The 16108-nt window shown below is 42.4% G+C and overlaps 1 protein-coding gene across 1 annotated transcript in view; it reads left to right on the forward strand.

Annotated features, from left to right (window-relative positions):
• The window catches only part of SDK1 (sidekick cell adhesion molecule 1), a 382240-nt gene that overhangs the window by 244620 nt on the left and 121512 nt on the right, over nt 1-16108 (forward strand). Inside the window, exons 9-14 of the mRNA XM_066560719.1 lie at nt 667-861; nt 2033-2149; nt 2400-2567; nt 4553-4655; nt 5729-5905; nt 13791-13927. Of these exons, the coding sequence (XP_066416816.1) occupies nt 667-861; nt 2033-2149; nt 2400-2567; nt 4553-4655; nt 5729-5905; nt 13791-13927 (897 nt within the window). The remainder of the gene's footprint in view (nt 1-666; nt 862-2032; nt 2150-2399; nt 2568-4552; nt 4656-5728; nt 5906-13790; nt 13928-16108) is intronic.

Genomic DNA, 16108 nt, shown 5'->3' on the forward strand with positions numbered 1-16108 from the left:
GTTTGTGGAACATGTACATGAAAGAAAACAGGAATAAATGGGACTGTAAGTTTTACCTAGGCTAGGAATTTTATTTCTCTTTATGCCTGCTTTTTTCAAATAGCAGGTAAAGCTTGAGACTGAATAAAAATAATAATAATTTAAAGCCATCCTATTGTTGGCAATATGTTGTTTGTACATTGGCTTAAACTAAGCTGCTAAATTGGGACTCAAGTACAGCCATGTGAGCACTTCATTTTTCATGTGTAATTTGCCATTTCCTTTGTATTTCAGCTATCTTAGCTACACAAGCACAAAGAAATCTTATTTGGGATGGAGCAGTCTTACAGACTGGCTGTATTGCCACACTGCTGCTGTTTAAGGAGCATGATTCTGGCTTTCAACATGAAATTGCTCCAAATCTTATTTTGTAGTAGCATGAAATATGATTGGGTGAAGAAAGTAATTTGATAACATGTTTCTCAACATTCCCCCCTAGTATTTGCTGGTTTTATTCCCTCATGTCGTGCAATGTGTTACTACCATTGATAATGTGAGGTGCAGCCTCCACTTATCCAAAGCAGCTTGGAAAAATACAAATAATTGGCGTAGAAAGACAGGAAAACAGGGATACGACCTAAAACACGCTCTGCAAAGACTAACAGCGATTTCTTTCTGCTTGAGCAGGTGTTCCCATCCCCACCCTGGTGTGGTACAAGGACTCAGTGCCCCTCAGCAGGCTGGAGAACCCCCGGTACAAGGTGCTGCTGAGCGGGGGCCTGCGCATCCACGCGCTGCGGCCGCAGGACGCCGGCATCTTCCAGTGCTTTGCCAGCAACCAGGCTGGGGAGATCCAGACCTACACCTACCTGGATGTCACCAGTGAGTGGGGAGGGCTGGCACGGGGTGCAGGAGGGGTCATCCCTGTAGGTGACCCCACACCCATCATGTTTCTCAGAGGTGCTTTAGTTCCACCTGCAGAACTCTGAATTCTTGTCAACGAACCCCAAAACGCCCCTGTGGCCTCAGCACAATCTGCTGAATCATCTGGAAAAGCTCTCCATGACATCAGGAGAGCTTGGCTTGAGGTGAACTCCCCTATTTCACATGGCAAAAAGAGATGTTAGTGAAAAGAAAAAAAATTAATTGTGAAATACTTTTATCTTTCCTTCGTTTCCTTCCAATTTCCACTCTAATGTAATTCCATTCAGAACTTGAGCTACTGCTTCATGATTGTGCATGCTATCATTTTATTTGCCTTTGTCTGCAGCTGCATTTGGTCAGGGAAAAGAAAGAAAGTTCAAGTTAAATGTCTTTTTTGGCCAAAAAGTCAGATTAAATGGTTTTGTTAATGAAGTGCATGCTTCTCTATGGAAGAATTACAAATCCTAGTAGTCTTTTAACAGTGATTATTTACAGTCATTTCTGTAATATTAAACTTCCCTTCAGGAAGCTGATTTTTAGCCCAAGAGTACTTTGCAGATACTGACCAGAATTCCTACTGGCCTAAGAAAATAAATCAGCCCCAGTTCAATATAGATCTAGGAAACTGCAGAAAAAAAACTGCAATAAAATGCAACTGGGGGAAAATAAGAGAGAAAGAAACTTAGAAAATGTCTTGGATAAGGCTCAGGTTCTAAATTCTTTTGGCTGATATTTAAGTTTCAAAGTTAATGCCTCTCTCAAGTTGCTTTTCATCTTAAAGAACTCTGTTATGAAGATGAAGGAAAATAGTTTTGTTTATCTAGATTTCTCAAGTTCCCCCCAAACACTCATTTTGAGCTTTATCTTCCTTTTTCTTTAACATATCTTACTTGTACAGGTACAAGCACTGATAGATTTTTATTTTCTGTGTAGGTAATAAACAGGATTAGGCAATTCCTGGGAGATGAATAAGAAAAGGTTACAGTCACTGCTGAAAGGTTTTCATGTCTTATTGTCATGTCCTTCTCCATGATCAGCTCTATAAAAGTGAATGTAAAGTAATCCACGGTAACAGTTAAAGGATCTTCTGAGAGGTGAGGCATTGAGTTTGTTTAATTTTTTATTCTAGACATCAAGCCAGCCTTTATCCAGCCCCCAGAGGACACCACAGTCACCGAGGGGATGACTGCAGTACTGACCTGTGAAGTTTCAGGGGCTCCACGACCTGCCATCTCCTGGAAGAAAGGTAGCCAGTTATTAATATGTAGAAGAGCTGTAATCCACACTTTCCTGTCCATTCCTGTTACTGAGATCCTGTAGATCCATTCAGTGCCTCTTTCCCCCTTCCCCTGGCGCCGCAAGCGGTGGGTTCGCTGTGGGGCCGCCATGACCCAGTGACCTGGGCAGGATGTAACATTTTGGGAGAGCTGGAATTGCAGTCCCTGATCGCTGATCCTGCCTGACACTAACCATGCTGCTCCCCCTGTGTGTTTCAGGAGAGCAGATCTTGGCCAGTGGCTCGGTGCAGATTCCTCGCTTCGTTCTCCTCGAGTCTGGAGGCCTCCAGATAACGCCCGTGTTCCTGCAGGATGCTGGCAATTACACTTGCTGTGCAGCCAACTCTGAAGGAGCTCTGAATGCTTTTGTGATGCTGACAGTGTGGAGTAAGGATAATGCTTTGTTTAAAGTCTAACTTTAATCAAGGATTAATCAGTTTTTGTTGTATGCTCAGGAAATTTTCATTAGTAATTATGCTTTTCTCGTTAATAGCGTTACTTGTATGATTTAATAGGAATAATGTGTCTATTTTAGGAAGCCTATCACAAAAACCCTTTTTTTGTTTGGAGAATTATGCATATAAATCTCTATTTTGTGAAAGGAAGTGTATTTAAATAGAGCTTCAATCACAATTACAGTTTCAGTCAGGTTTTGCTTTGGTGTCTCGCATTGCAAGTCTGAGCTTTTAATTTGTAGATTTGGCTGGTTTCAGGTGGTGTCTGCCTCCAGGAATCTGCAGGTAGCACAGACCAGTCCGTGCTGGTACTGAGGCAGTGGCCACAGTCACAACAGATAGGATTTTCCTCACAGTTTTGTATTTTTTGTGACTCCGGCTGCTGTTGGAAGCCAAATCAAAGTGCAGCAGATTTCAGCTAATCCCTCTTGCTACAGACTGATGTGGGACAGGGCATCCTATGAAATGGTTTTGTTATTTACCTTTTTCCCTTGATCTCTATATTTTTATATTTCTTCTGTTGAGGAAGTGACTGTGATCCAAGAGGTTCACCTGTGTAACTCCTAAGTGAGTTCAATTGAAGTGTAACATGGATTTTGCTACTCAAGGTACAAAATAATGATCCCTTAGCAGGGACTAAGAGCAACTGAAAATAATGAAGATGATGAGGATTAATACAGAAATGTTGTGGCTTCTCTCCTCTCCAGCACTTGAAGAACTGATTGTGCTGCTGATGTGTGGTGCATATTTGGCATTTATTAATCCCCAAACTCTGCAAACTAAATCAGCCACATTTTTCCTTTTGAAACTGGGAATACCTGGCAGTAACTGTAATGTATTTGTGTCATGTGGCTGTCATGTTTGTCTTATTGACAATATCAAGTTGGTAGAAATTTCAGGATGCTCTAAACTGGACGATATCCAGGGGTATGGATCAAATAAAGGAGATGCTTCCTATTAATTCTCAATGCTGTGGTTCTTACAGGTATTAAAGATAGTTCCTATTCGTTGTACTGCATGAGGGGAAGAAAAGTGAATATAACTTAATGTTTGTCTAGCAACAGCACCATTATAAAGCCAGAATTCTTACATATGTGCATCAGGAGTAATGCTAAAAATTCCATGCTATTTAGAGTCAGCTTTTGATCTTGCTGATGGTCCCTCCTTGTGCATGTATGAGATATCTCAGTAGATGCTGATTATCTCTGTAGGGATTTGGGACTTATTAACATTATCCACATATCTTCCAAGCTCATCCTGGTTGTCTCCCTGCCTCAGCTGATGCTCTCTGCTCCTCCTCCCGTGTGTGACAAATAATGGGGATCTTTCACACCGGATCTGGTTGCTGTAGTTACAGCAATTATTGTGTTCTGAGCCTCTAGGAGGGGCTTGAGTAAGGATGTTCTGAAACATTTGAGTAAACAACATCTTTCTGATATAGAAGATTTTTCTTCCAGGAGCTCCTCCACTGCCCTGGAGTTGATGAGGTTGTAGGTTTAAGTTTACCTCTTTCTCGATGCTTTTCAAGTGCGTTTTCCTTTGCGCAGATTTTCCTGGGTCTTGTTTGTGTTTTTGAGCGTGGCTCGTTGCCTGATTCAGTGTTTGCTGCCACACACTCGTTTAGCCTTTAGGGAGCTCCCGCAGACACTTGCACAAGCCAAGGGAGAGTTTGGAGAGTTTCACCATTCTTCTCCAGCGGGCTGAACTCGTGCCCTGTGCTGCTGTGCCTCTCAGCACCCCCAGCGTGTCACCTGTGTCACCTGTGCCACAATGCCTGTAGAGGGAGGGGAACCTTCGCAGCAGAGGCTCCAACAGCAGCGTCCCTCTTGCTTTGAATGACAAAGGCTCGGTGCCTGCTCTCGGAGTGAATAGCCGAGGCAAAAGGCTCTAATTTCACCTGAGCTGTGCTCCTTTCAGATCGCACTTCCATTGTCCGCCCTCCCGAGGACAGCACGGTGATCAAAGGAACCACAGCCACCCTGCGCTGCGAGGCCACGCACGACCCCAGAATTTCAATCAGGTTGGTGGTGGCACTTCTCGTTTGTGTGGTTTACCCCAGTTTAATTTTATAAGCTGTATGGATAGCACTAGGTGAAAAGTTTCTGGACCCCAGATTTTCACACCAAACCCCTGATTACTGCATTATAAGGTTGTACACTGTATCATTAATCATATAAATCCCATCTTCCATTTCAGCCTTATGTATTATTTACAATGAGCTATGTTCCACTTCATGACTTCAATATAGCCTTCCATGATTTTACTGTCAAGGTTAATACACTATCAATAAAACCAACGTGTCAGAGGCTGATACTTAATGAGAGTAAAAGCCAAAGAGAAGGAATAGGATTTCAGAAGTGTTTACTCTGGGGTGCATAAAAGCCACACCAGAGATGCCCATGTTTGTGGAAACAACTCAATAACTTGGGCTTGTAGTCTGTTCTAACCATGTAAAGGAAACCAGAATTTGTCTGGACTATTAAAATTTGAATTAGAGCATTTAGACGAAACTCAAAACTTGAAAATAAATTTGCCATAAAAATTAATGTAGTCTGAAAGCAACATAAATGAAATAAAATAAAAGGAAGAGCTTGGAGAGTGCTTGAAGGGTGAGCTGCAGAAAGAACTTTGGAAAGAGAAATATGGGTATAAAAATTTCGGTTAGGGGAAATTGAGTCTGTGGGCTCTCCACATCTCTGTGATGTGTTGGGAGGGGTGGTTTTGATATGTGAGCTCTAGAAAACCTTTAACAAGTTTCTGATGCTGGCAGTCCAATGTTACTGAGCTGGCCAGCACCCCCCATTAACTGCAGAGTTAATGTGCTGGTGGGGGTGAACTTAAGAACTTGGATGTGTATGAGTACTCCATCTTTTCCTTGTAAAATACATAATATCTCAGATGGAATTACATTTTTCATTCTGATCGGTTGACCTAAAACTTAAATTTGTAAAAGGCACTGCTCTTGAAAGTAGCTGCAGGGGTCTGTCATTTTTAACATGTGATGACAGGAGCTGATCCCTTCCAGCAAAGTTAAAATAAATCTATTCTGGTGTTCTTACAAGTGATCAATAACTGAAGCATTGCAACACTCAGGTACCTTTGGAAGAAGGACAGTGCTGTAATAAACCCATCCAGCAGTTCCAGGATCACAGTAGAGAAGGATGGGACCCTTCTGATCAGCCAGACGTGGTCGGGGGACATCGGGGATTACACCTGTGAGGTCATTTCGCCCGGAGGGAACGACTCCAGGACGGCGCGGCTGGAAGTGATGTGAGTGCTCCAGCTTAAATACTCCCTACACTGAGTTTCAGACAGCCTCAGGTGTTTTTCTAACATTTCACTCTAGCTGTTGTGGAGAGTCAGCAGTTCTGATTTTTTGGTGTGGGTTGTTTGTTTTTTTTAAGGGAAATTAAGGCTGGTTCATTGCTAATGAAATTGCTTTGAAATGCTCTGATCTCAGGGCTGAGCCTGCATTGAGCAGGAGACTGGACCAGAGACCTCCTAAGGTTCCTTTAAACCTGGATCCTTCTATCACCCCATGCTGTAGGGCTTTCCCAAAAAGCCCAAGTGCTGTGCTGTGATGCCAAAGTTTGAAAACAAGAAAATGTTTTCTTCCTTTTAGTATTTTTTCTCTGTTAAACATTTATCAGAATAGCTGCTCCCTGGATGGGCATTGCTTACTCTTGCATTCTCTTTATACATCATTTTTCAGGAAAAAAAAATTAGTTTTATCTATGACTTTCTTTATTCCTATGGATCTTTAAAAATAAAAACAAAAAAATGTTTAAAGTGCCATTCTGCTCTGGAAAAGGATTATAAAAATGTCATTACATGGTTCCATATTTTCTATTTCTGTCATTCCACTGGGGTGAAGTGCACTTCCATTTTATTTTTATCACTAAAAGCAACAGCTGTGGGTTTGGTACATGTGTGGAGCAGATCAAATGAAAGAAAAAAAAAAGAAGGTAATGTTTTATGTAGAGTTATTTATTTATTTATTTGCTTGAGTAGTACGCTTTAATTCAACTAAAATTGCATCTGTTTCTGCTGGTCATGCCTGATGTCTCTGAGAAGATGGCAATTGTGTGGCTGGCAGTGTAATGAGTTCACCTCTGAGATTTGCTGTGCAGAGGGCTGTTTGATACAGCATCATTCTGACAGTGCCAAGGCTCCATCAGATGCCCATTTTCCAAGAGCGGTCATACATTCTTTTTCTAATTAAGCACTCCTCAGCTCTCCTCCTGGAGTGCATTTTACTGCTGGTTGGAATCCAAGAGCAGAAGACAATTCAGGATATATTGCAGCTACATAACCACGCTCACTGTTCTCTGAGGCAGTTTTTGAATGGAGGGCAGAGTAAAGACTGAAAAGAATGCTAAAGCTTGGACTTTGAAACAAAGCTATAAATATGTGCTAAACACTTCAGTAGCAGGACAGTTTCCTAATGCTAAATAGCAAAAGCTGCCCAGTACAGCACAGGGAATTGGATTTACTTGCAGTTCCCCACTGACCACTGAGGAGCTTCTTTTATGGTCCATAAAATCTGGGCTGAAGTTGGTGGGGAGAGGCTCATCCTGTGTGCCCTGCTGAGGCACCCCAGCTGTTCCAGCTGTGCTGGCTGGCTCTCCATTCACTGGAACCGCCTCTTAATCCTGCCTCTCTGCTTCCTTTGATGTTCTGTTGCTGATCGCCCATCTCCTGTTTTTCCTGGAGGAATTAAAGGAATCTATCAGACCCACTCTTTCAGAGGAGTCAAGTAACTGATAAGTCACTCAATAATACCTTGAATTGTGACATTTCATTTCAAAGCAGGGCTGCAGGTAGTGCAATACTGCCAGAAAACATTGCATTTCCTTGCAGCTTTCATCATTATCGTTTGGCTCAGCAGCACAGATCTGCGAGGAAGAGAGATACACGATACAACAGGAGTGAAATGAAGAAGAAAATATGTGGAAAGGAAACATCTGAAGTAAAGCTTAAATTAATTTCCAGCTTGTATAGGAATGACAGATCTCTAACATTCCCTGTTCTCCTGGATGATTCCCTCTTGCAGAGCATTAACAAACAGGGCATGCACATTCCCATCGATGAGCACTTACACTTCAGTGCCTTGAGTAGCACTAATGGTAGATAAATACTCAAAGGAGGCTTCTCAACCAGTTACAGACTGGAGCGGCCACCAATGGATAACTGTGTCCCACACAGCCTTGCCTGACAACTCCAAACCTCTCCCCACCTTTTTCCCCCCAGGAAGCAGCATGTTCTTTCTCCACCTCTGTGCCCATCAAGTGGAATTTCCAAAGGCACAAATAAGTTTGTTACTGATTTCTCTTCAAACTGATTCAATTATTTACTCTCTGAGTGGTCCAGTTTCCAAATCTCTGAAAAGAAGGAAAGAAAACTCCCTCTTCCTTTGCCTGCCCTTGCTGGGTCAGGGACAAAGGTTGTGTTCCTTGCTGGAAGAACCTGCATGGATAGCACAGAGACATTGGTGCTGCAGACAGGATGGATCATCTTCCTCAGCATGAAAGAAGAAATAAAATATTTGCAAAGGAAAGCCAGAAAACTAATGAAGAACTTGCTAAAGTGCAGCCAAAGGTTACCTTGCTCATCAATTTTGCACTGATGGTACTTGGGCTCAGAAACGAATTGCTAGTCAAGATACTCTATTCATTCATTTGTCTTCTCTCTAAATGTGTTTATTCTCCATGTACATCACTTGATTTGATTTGCATGAGGTAAAACATTTGCGAGTGATGTTTCTATTCTGCAAGAGATAGATTTTAATTTTACACTGACTTTGCTTTTCTCCTGGTAGTATTTCTCGACTGCATATCAGAAACATTTGATGATGAGCCCCCCGCTTCTCTTGCATCCCTGCAAGTCACAGAGTTTGATCCTGAAAGTAATTGCATGTTATGAAACATCCCAGCTTCATTTAGCTTACTTTATAGTCCTGTAAACACTAGCCTGAAAAACATACAGAGGAAAAAAGGCTTGTTCCTAAAGCTGCAAAAGCTGAGTTATCACCATGTATCACTCACCTGATGGGAAACTGTGCTGATTCCAGCTCAAAGTATCCTGAGGATTCTCAGGATGTATAAAATATGCAGAATTACCACTATCTGTGCCTGATGGTACCCACTGCTCAATATAAGCCTGTCTGCAGCCCGAGCTAGAGGATCTCTTTGTTGTATGAATGTGACTGCAAAGTATGGTAATGCTGCATTGTTGGAAAATCAAAGCCCTCTACAAGCCTCTGTTATGTCACAACATATAGTAAAATCTTTTAGGCTCTTTTTCTATGCAAAATATATGGGAAGGACAATGTAATACAAAAATAGGCAATTTATTCCTGGCAGCAAGTTCATCTCCTTTCAGTTCCCTTTCATCAGAGAAAAAGCTATTATTGTTCTGTCTTCTTCAAAAGCAGGAGAGGGGAGCTAACCACTTATAATAAACCCCAGTGGGTTGCCAGGAATGCAGAGTATTGCCTTTGTCAGCCATCTATCCATGAATTTGGATACCCTTTTTACTGGACTATTTATAATTGCCACTTCTTCCAATTTCTTCCCAATATATCCTATAAAAAAATTATTGCTAAAATTAAAATCGGTGTGACAAACACAGGGTAAGTGATAAAAAGGTTGTCCAATTACAAATGGAACTTGATACAGATCCCACATCCCTTGGTTCCAATTGCCCATCTCTTCTCCTTTCTCCAGGGAGAGAAAGCAGAAGGAATGTCAAACTTGAAAATATATTATTCCTTCCTCACTGGAAAGAAGGCTTCTATTTATTTTTCCAAGCTCTCTATTGAGATGTCATCCAAGACTCAAGGTTCACTGCAGAGTCTGAGTGCACTTGATACTCAAAGGAGAAATATCTCCCAGAAATGCATTTGGAAATAAATGCCATTGTGTCTGTTTGTCATTGAAGGTATAGCAGGAATGTAGGTGTTTTCAGCAAAAGGAAAGCATAAAATTCAAACCTCTTTCCCAAGTCATCTCCAGATCTGAGCAGATTGAAATGGGAAATAAATCTGTGCACTCTGGAACTCAGCAACCCTTTAATTCCAAAAATTCCCCGTGTTACAGACCTGTGAGAGACAGAGAGCCTCAAAACTCAGGGCTGCCTTGCAGGAATCGGAGAGGATTCTTTTGCAAGAGAAACTGCACAGTCCTGAGCAGCAGTTGCCAGGTTTGTTAATTTAAACCGTGATAAACTTTTCGGAGCAGAGCCATCAGGGCCGAGTGCTGCATTCCCTGCCTGCCTCAGCCCAGTGCTGTTATCAGCCCTGGCAGATGAACCACCTGCTCTGAGCAGCCCCTGCCTGCTGGACCTGACTGAGGGAGCCCATTACAAAACAGGAGCAGGGCTTTTCAGAACCTGACAAGAAAACTTGTTTAATCTCCTGTGCCTTTTTAGTAATCCCCTCTTCAGTCACAGTCTCTCTAATTACCTGCTGTTGGACCATTTTTCTCAGAAGTCTCTCCAAACCGTGTCTGGTTTATTTTTCTTAGCAAATAGTCTGCTTTTAGCTAATTTTATAAAACACTCTATGTGTTTGCTGAGTGAATTTTTCAGCTGCCCTCTGGCAGTGATGAGCTGACTCAAAACATTAGGGTTTCTGTTTTGAGCATGTATCATCTGCAACTGGCTAATATTTCTCTCCCAGATTGTCACAATGACTTCATGTTCTTTTCTTGCAAATGCACTACTTTAATTGCTTTGTCAGAGTTCCCTCAGGTCACCTTGGTGGCAATGCCATTAACCCTGGGGTTATCTATCAATTACAGATTTTAAAGTGTCCATGCACATATTTTGCTATCACATAAAATAAGTTATGGAAAACTTGCCTCATGCAACTCTTCAGCATTAGAAAAATTAGGTTTTAAGATATTCTGTATTGAAAAACTTCCATATAATTCCTGTTGGGGCTTCAGTGAACAAAAGAAAGATAATGATGGAATTACACTTTGCATGTCTGGTCAAGGTCTGTTCAGTGCTCTGGGTGTTATTGCTCTAAACCTCATCCACTTTCTTGGTGCTGACCAGTTCTAGTCTGAGGTCCTCCTCACCCTGAGAAAGGGTTGAAATTAGAATGCTCTGCAATCATTTCTTGGGTGTTGGAAGCAAGGAAAAGTAATCCTCTTAAAGGAAAAATAGAAGCAATGATCTCTTTGGGGAACATGAATATTCATGATGGTGGTACAGGTCTCATTTATCATCCCTTCCACAGGGTATGTGGTAGCAAATGAGAAGGAGACAAAGTGTAAGTGCATGCTCAAGTAGAAATTACTACTTTTTAATCTCTGCTTTTGCATACTGCAATGAGAGAGGTACACTCCTGTGCTGAAATGTCTTTGTAGCTTTAAATATTCATTTCTGTCCAGGTGTGTTTCTTAGGCACTTGTTCTGTCTGCCTCGAGGGGTTTAAATCTGTGAGCACCATCTGTTGCTGCTCAGCATGGACACGTTTGAGTAAAGACAAACCCAATATTTGTGATATTTGTGGATGGGGTGTCCTGGATGGAGGCAGCAGCTCACGCTACTCAATCTCTGTCTGAACAGAAAGTGCCCATTTCCCTGGTGCTGCTGCTGATTGTCCTTGTCAATCTGAGAGAAAAAGCTACTAAGCCCAAATCCTAAGCAAACAAAACTCCAGGTTTTAACCCAGTCTGTGCATTTAAAAAACAGGGAAAGCAGGGGAAAAGCAGGGAAACTCGTTTTCAAAAGTCTTCTGAGTCTTGTGCACTTGGAAAAAGAGACCGAGCTTTAAGTCTTTCTTATTTGTGTAGTCTCTGTCTTCAAGTGAGCTGTTAATTGAGCCCTTCTAATTTATGGGACATCAAGAGTAGCAAATGCATACCTTGAAAATACCCATAATATATACCAGGAGTGCTCATGGGCTGCCCAGAAAAGCAGACACATGGGGATAATCTGCTGTGAACTCCCCCCTTCCTCCCACACTGCTGCTTCTGTGGCCATCATCTTCCAGGAGGAGCTGGAGCCACAGCCCCTCTCTGAGCTCTTCCCCAGAGGGACTGGTGATAAATGAAGTAGGGACTGGGACTTGTGTGAGCCATGTAGCAACAAGACATTTCACTCTTCCCTTTAGTAATTACCTTTGCCAGCTTAATCACAAAAACTTTTCCAACCAGCTTGCCTAGGACATAATGATAAATTGTGGTGGAGGTTTAATGTTTATTATAATTTAATGTTTCATTCAAAATTAAGCAGCACACTCCTGTAGTCCCTGGGTAAATGGCCATATCTTACACCCCCACACTTTCCAGTGACAGCCACGCTCTGTCTTCCAGGTCAGCTGCCCTCCTGCTTTGTTTCCAGGTCCCCCTCTTCCCTAAACGTGTTTATCCAAAATTTCACAGTGCTGTGTTCAAAATTTACTCCCTTTGTGCCCACACATGATCCTTGCTGTGCCTGATGTTTGTTTTAGCCCCAAAGTGGCCGTGTCTGAGCTGTCAGTGCACGCCCAGAAAGGAGTGAGAACAGTCAACTCAAACTCCTCACCATCAAGGCATCTCAAGCAAGCGATTTAATGAAGTTGAGATCTGAATCACACCCTGAGGTGTCATTCCATGTTTACTACAGAAAGAGCCTGGGGTCACCGTGCTGCTAATTTGGTTCCGCGTTTAAAGTCAAATGAGATGAGACAAGGCTTTGAGTCTCAGGTTTAGCCTTAGGAAATATCAACCCCTCTTGCCTGGAGAGAGGTGGGCAGGGAAGTGCCTTCTGCTTCTGGTGCCTCATTAGCTGTGTGTTTTTCTTGCCACTCTTTGGCTCTTCCAGCAGTTTTTTTTTTTTTTTTGGTGCTAACTCCACAGTGTGTATTCATCAGAAACGCGTAAACAAAAGCATTCGCGGCTTAACAGAAAAATAATAAAACTATTGTCTGGCTCTCCATATGTTCCTCAATCTTCCAGTAGAAACAGAAATTCAGGACATATTTATTGTTCTGGCTTGGAGCCAGAGCCTGTATTTATTTTGGTGAGTGGCTGAGGAGTTGTGGTTTTTAAATAACTCTGAGCCTTCAGTGGCAAAATACATCACAAGCAGGAATTGCTGCATTTTTAATTTAAGCGTGTGAGTGCCCTCATGGCTTTCTGCTCTGGCCTGAGCTGTGGAAGGGTCACCCTCAGCCTTCCTGAGGAGGAAGGCAGATTGCATGAGTAAAAAATGTCCCTCCCTGCTTTTCCTTCACTCTGAAATTCTTATTCTCCTTAGGAATCAGGATGATCAGGAGCAAAAAACATGCTTAAGTATAATGCTGAAGGGCTTTTATCTCTTAAAATGCATCAGCATTTAAAGGTTGCAGCAGAATTAGTGTTCTCACTTCATCATGCAGCTTCCACTTTGAGCCAATGGGTACAAATGAAATGTTTTTCCACAGATTTCCTTTATGTGTAGAAATTACACATTTTAATTGAGCTGCTGTTTTATTTTTGTTTTTGAAATGTTTTATGTTGTATTTCCGTGGGGTTTCTGCAGGCATTTTCACTGCATTTTCTGGTTGGGTGCTTCCAAAAAAATCCTTATTATAGGGAGGAAGGATTCTACCCATGACAGGATAAGCCTGAATCCATGAGTAAATCAAGCTGTTCTGTAGCCTAAGAATACATATGGTAATTTTGATTAGTCGCTCTGTGTGGATAGTGTCAATGTCTTCTGCTTCCTTGAGTATGAAAAATTCCATGTTAAATCATATCTCCCATGTGTTTTACTGTTTATACATATCACTGCTGTCACATTGTAGGACATCATTGTAAGACAGGAGAAAAAGTGAGAGAGGAAATTTATTGACCAACTTGCTCAGTCAAAAACAGGATGAAAATTGGCTTTTTGCCACATTTAGCAACATGTCCATTAGCTGTTCTATCCATCAGCCTTGGGACTTTCAGCATAATTTTTTTTTTTTTTTTCCCCCAAACAGGATAAAATTGTGAAGAATTCTAAGATGTCTTTCACATCTTTAATTGTACAATAGCTGCTGGTGGTTTTATATCCATCATCACATGGGGCTGATGTCGCCTGCCTTTAGCGGCCTGTAAGACTGGAGCTGAATGAAATAGAGATTAATTTTTCTGTGCTGGTTTATTTTTTTTCCCCCGTCTCTTACCCTTTTCCTCTGCAGAGAGCTGCCTCACTCCCCTCAGAACCTGGTGGCCACCCTGAACTCCTCCTACAGCCGCAGCGTGGTGCTCTCCTGGGTGCGCCCCTTTGACGGCAACAGCCCCGTGCTCTACTACGTGGTGGAGCTCTCTGAGAACAGTAAGTCAAGTACTTCTCAGCCCCACGGTGTTCTTAACCATTCCCTCTCCCCAGAGCTGCTGGCAAAGTGCTGCTGCAGTTTGCTCGAGCCTGCACAAAGGGGTTTTACACTCAGGTGTTTGCACGCTGAAAGAGTTGAGTGACTGAGATGGAGGGATTGATTTACAGGACTTAGTTCCACCTCTGGTGTTGCCAGACAGACTTGAGGCACAGCAGCTCATTCCTCAATACAGCAGTAGTCAGTTTGTTCCTTCCCATGGCTTTTTCACCAGTTTCGTGGATTTCTCGGTGCATTCAGAGCCCAAATTTCACCTGAAAGGTGCAGAGAGGGGGATAATTCAAGGAAGTGGTGGTCTGTCAGAGGAACAAACTTGGTTGTCAAGAGGAGCTGCTGTCTTACCTCTCTGTGGGTTCATATGTTTTCTCTGCTTTCTCTAGATTATCATTTTACACCCTTCCTTTAGGTAGGTGGTTGAGGATGTTTGAGTGCAATCCAAATATCTGACTTCCTGCATTACAAACCTGGCCATTGGGAATTGCCACTTGCCAGTTTTATCATGCTGTACACCAGGCTCTCAGTCTGCAAGGTTATTCAGGGACATTGCTAATGCCTCTTTAGGAGTTGATGGAAAGATGAGGGTATATGGAAATCGGTCACCTTGGCAATACTTTCTAATCTCTATCACCCTAGGAGCTGGAAATCCAAGCTGAACAATTGATTCTTGATGAAAAAATTAAGAGCATCACTTTTTGTGACATGTTGAAATTAGTCACTGCATAACTGAATGTGAAACAGTTCTGATTTCTGATTATCTGGAGAGCAGCAGTTTGTTTTGCCACACTGAGAGCTTGAGGGGGAAACTTGAGCTTCAGATCACATACAAGCCTTTTGCTTTGCAGGCTGGAGTGCATAACTTCTCAGATGTGGAGGTCCCAGAACCAATGATCTTGACAACAGTTAAGCTAAGTGCAGGTTTCTAATCCTAGCAGAAATCCAAAGTCGTGCCCAGGACTGCTGCCCTTAAAATAGTTCTTTTCAATCAAAGACTCTGGATCTTTTTGTAACAAATGAGTAAGAAAATCCACAGTCCTGCACTCATACTCCTTCTCTACCTTTTACCACCACCTTCCTTTTTATTTTCACTCTTCTCTCCTTCCCTCCCATAGCTACAGGCCAGTAACTGCCTGGTTTTCTTCTTTTCCCTCCCTGATCTTTTGCCCAAGGATGTTCCCCTTCTGCTCCTTGTTTCCCAGTGGCTTTGTTGATGACAAGTTAGTGAAGTCCCAGTCTGGGAATATGATGCGAAGGCCCTAGAGCTGTATTTGCACAGAGGTGGCAGAACCTGTGCACTTGGATCCTGCAGTGGGCTGCATCAACTGGGACAAATCCCTAAAAGAAAAGGCAACTCATTTAATGCCAGGAGAAATATGGAATTGTTTCAGTTGGAAGGGACCTTGAAGATCATCTCATTCCATCATCTTTCTTTTGTCATGGAGGAGTCTGGAAGGTCTTCAAGTCCTTTCTACCAAGGATGCTTTGCAGTTGTATAGGAATGGGGTAAATGTGCCATCATTTTAGAATTAATTCACTGAAATTTGTCGAAGGCTCAGCCAAAATCAACAGTATTTCTCTGGAAAGCATGCACACAGACCCTGAGAACACCACAGGGTCCTGTGAACCACTGCTCATTCTGTGATAGATCAATGAATTTTGGCTGCTGTCATTGCAGTCTGCCACTGAGAGGGTCTCATTGTCCCAAAGCACAGGTCTGTGTCCTGCCACAGCTCAGAGCTGCAAACAGGCCAGCTTTGTTGTGACCTGAGCATCTTAACTCCCAGATATACCCCAGGTCTTGCTCTCCTTTAAATTTTTGTCTTTATTTACTTTGCTTTTATGTGCAATGTGTAAATGATTGCCCACAGAAGTAGAACAGGGAAGAATCTGAGCCCTTGGATATTCCACTGTTGCTGTGCTCTCTTGTTCCATATATACAGAGCAGGACAGCAATGTCAGCAGTGACTTTGGTTTGGAACACTGACTGAAACGTCTGCAGGCTGCCACTGGCTTGTTTTGGTTTCTGTTTTCCTGAAGCGTTTGTTTTTCAGGGTTATTTTGATCTCAGCAGTGTGTGTTTAATATTTAGCTTCTCCAGACCTTCTGCTCCTCTGGAAACCATCACC

The sequence above is a fragment of the Molothrus aeneus genome, chromosome 16 (assembly GCF_037042795.1).
Source record: "Molothrus aeneus isolate 106 chromosome 16, BPBGC_Maene_1.0, whole genome shotgun sequence".
NCBI lineage: Eukaryota > Metazoa > Chordata > Aves > Passeriformes > Icteridae > Molothrus > Molothrus aeneus.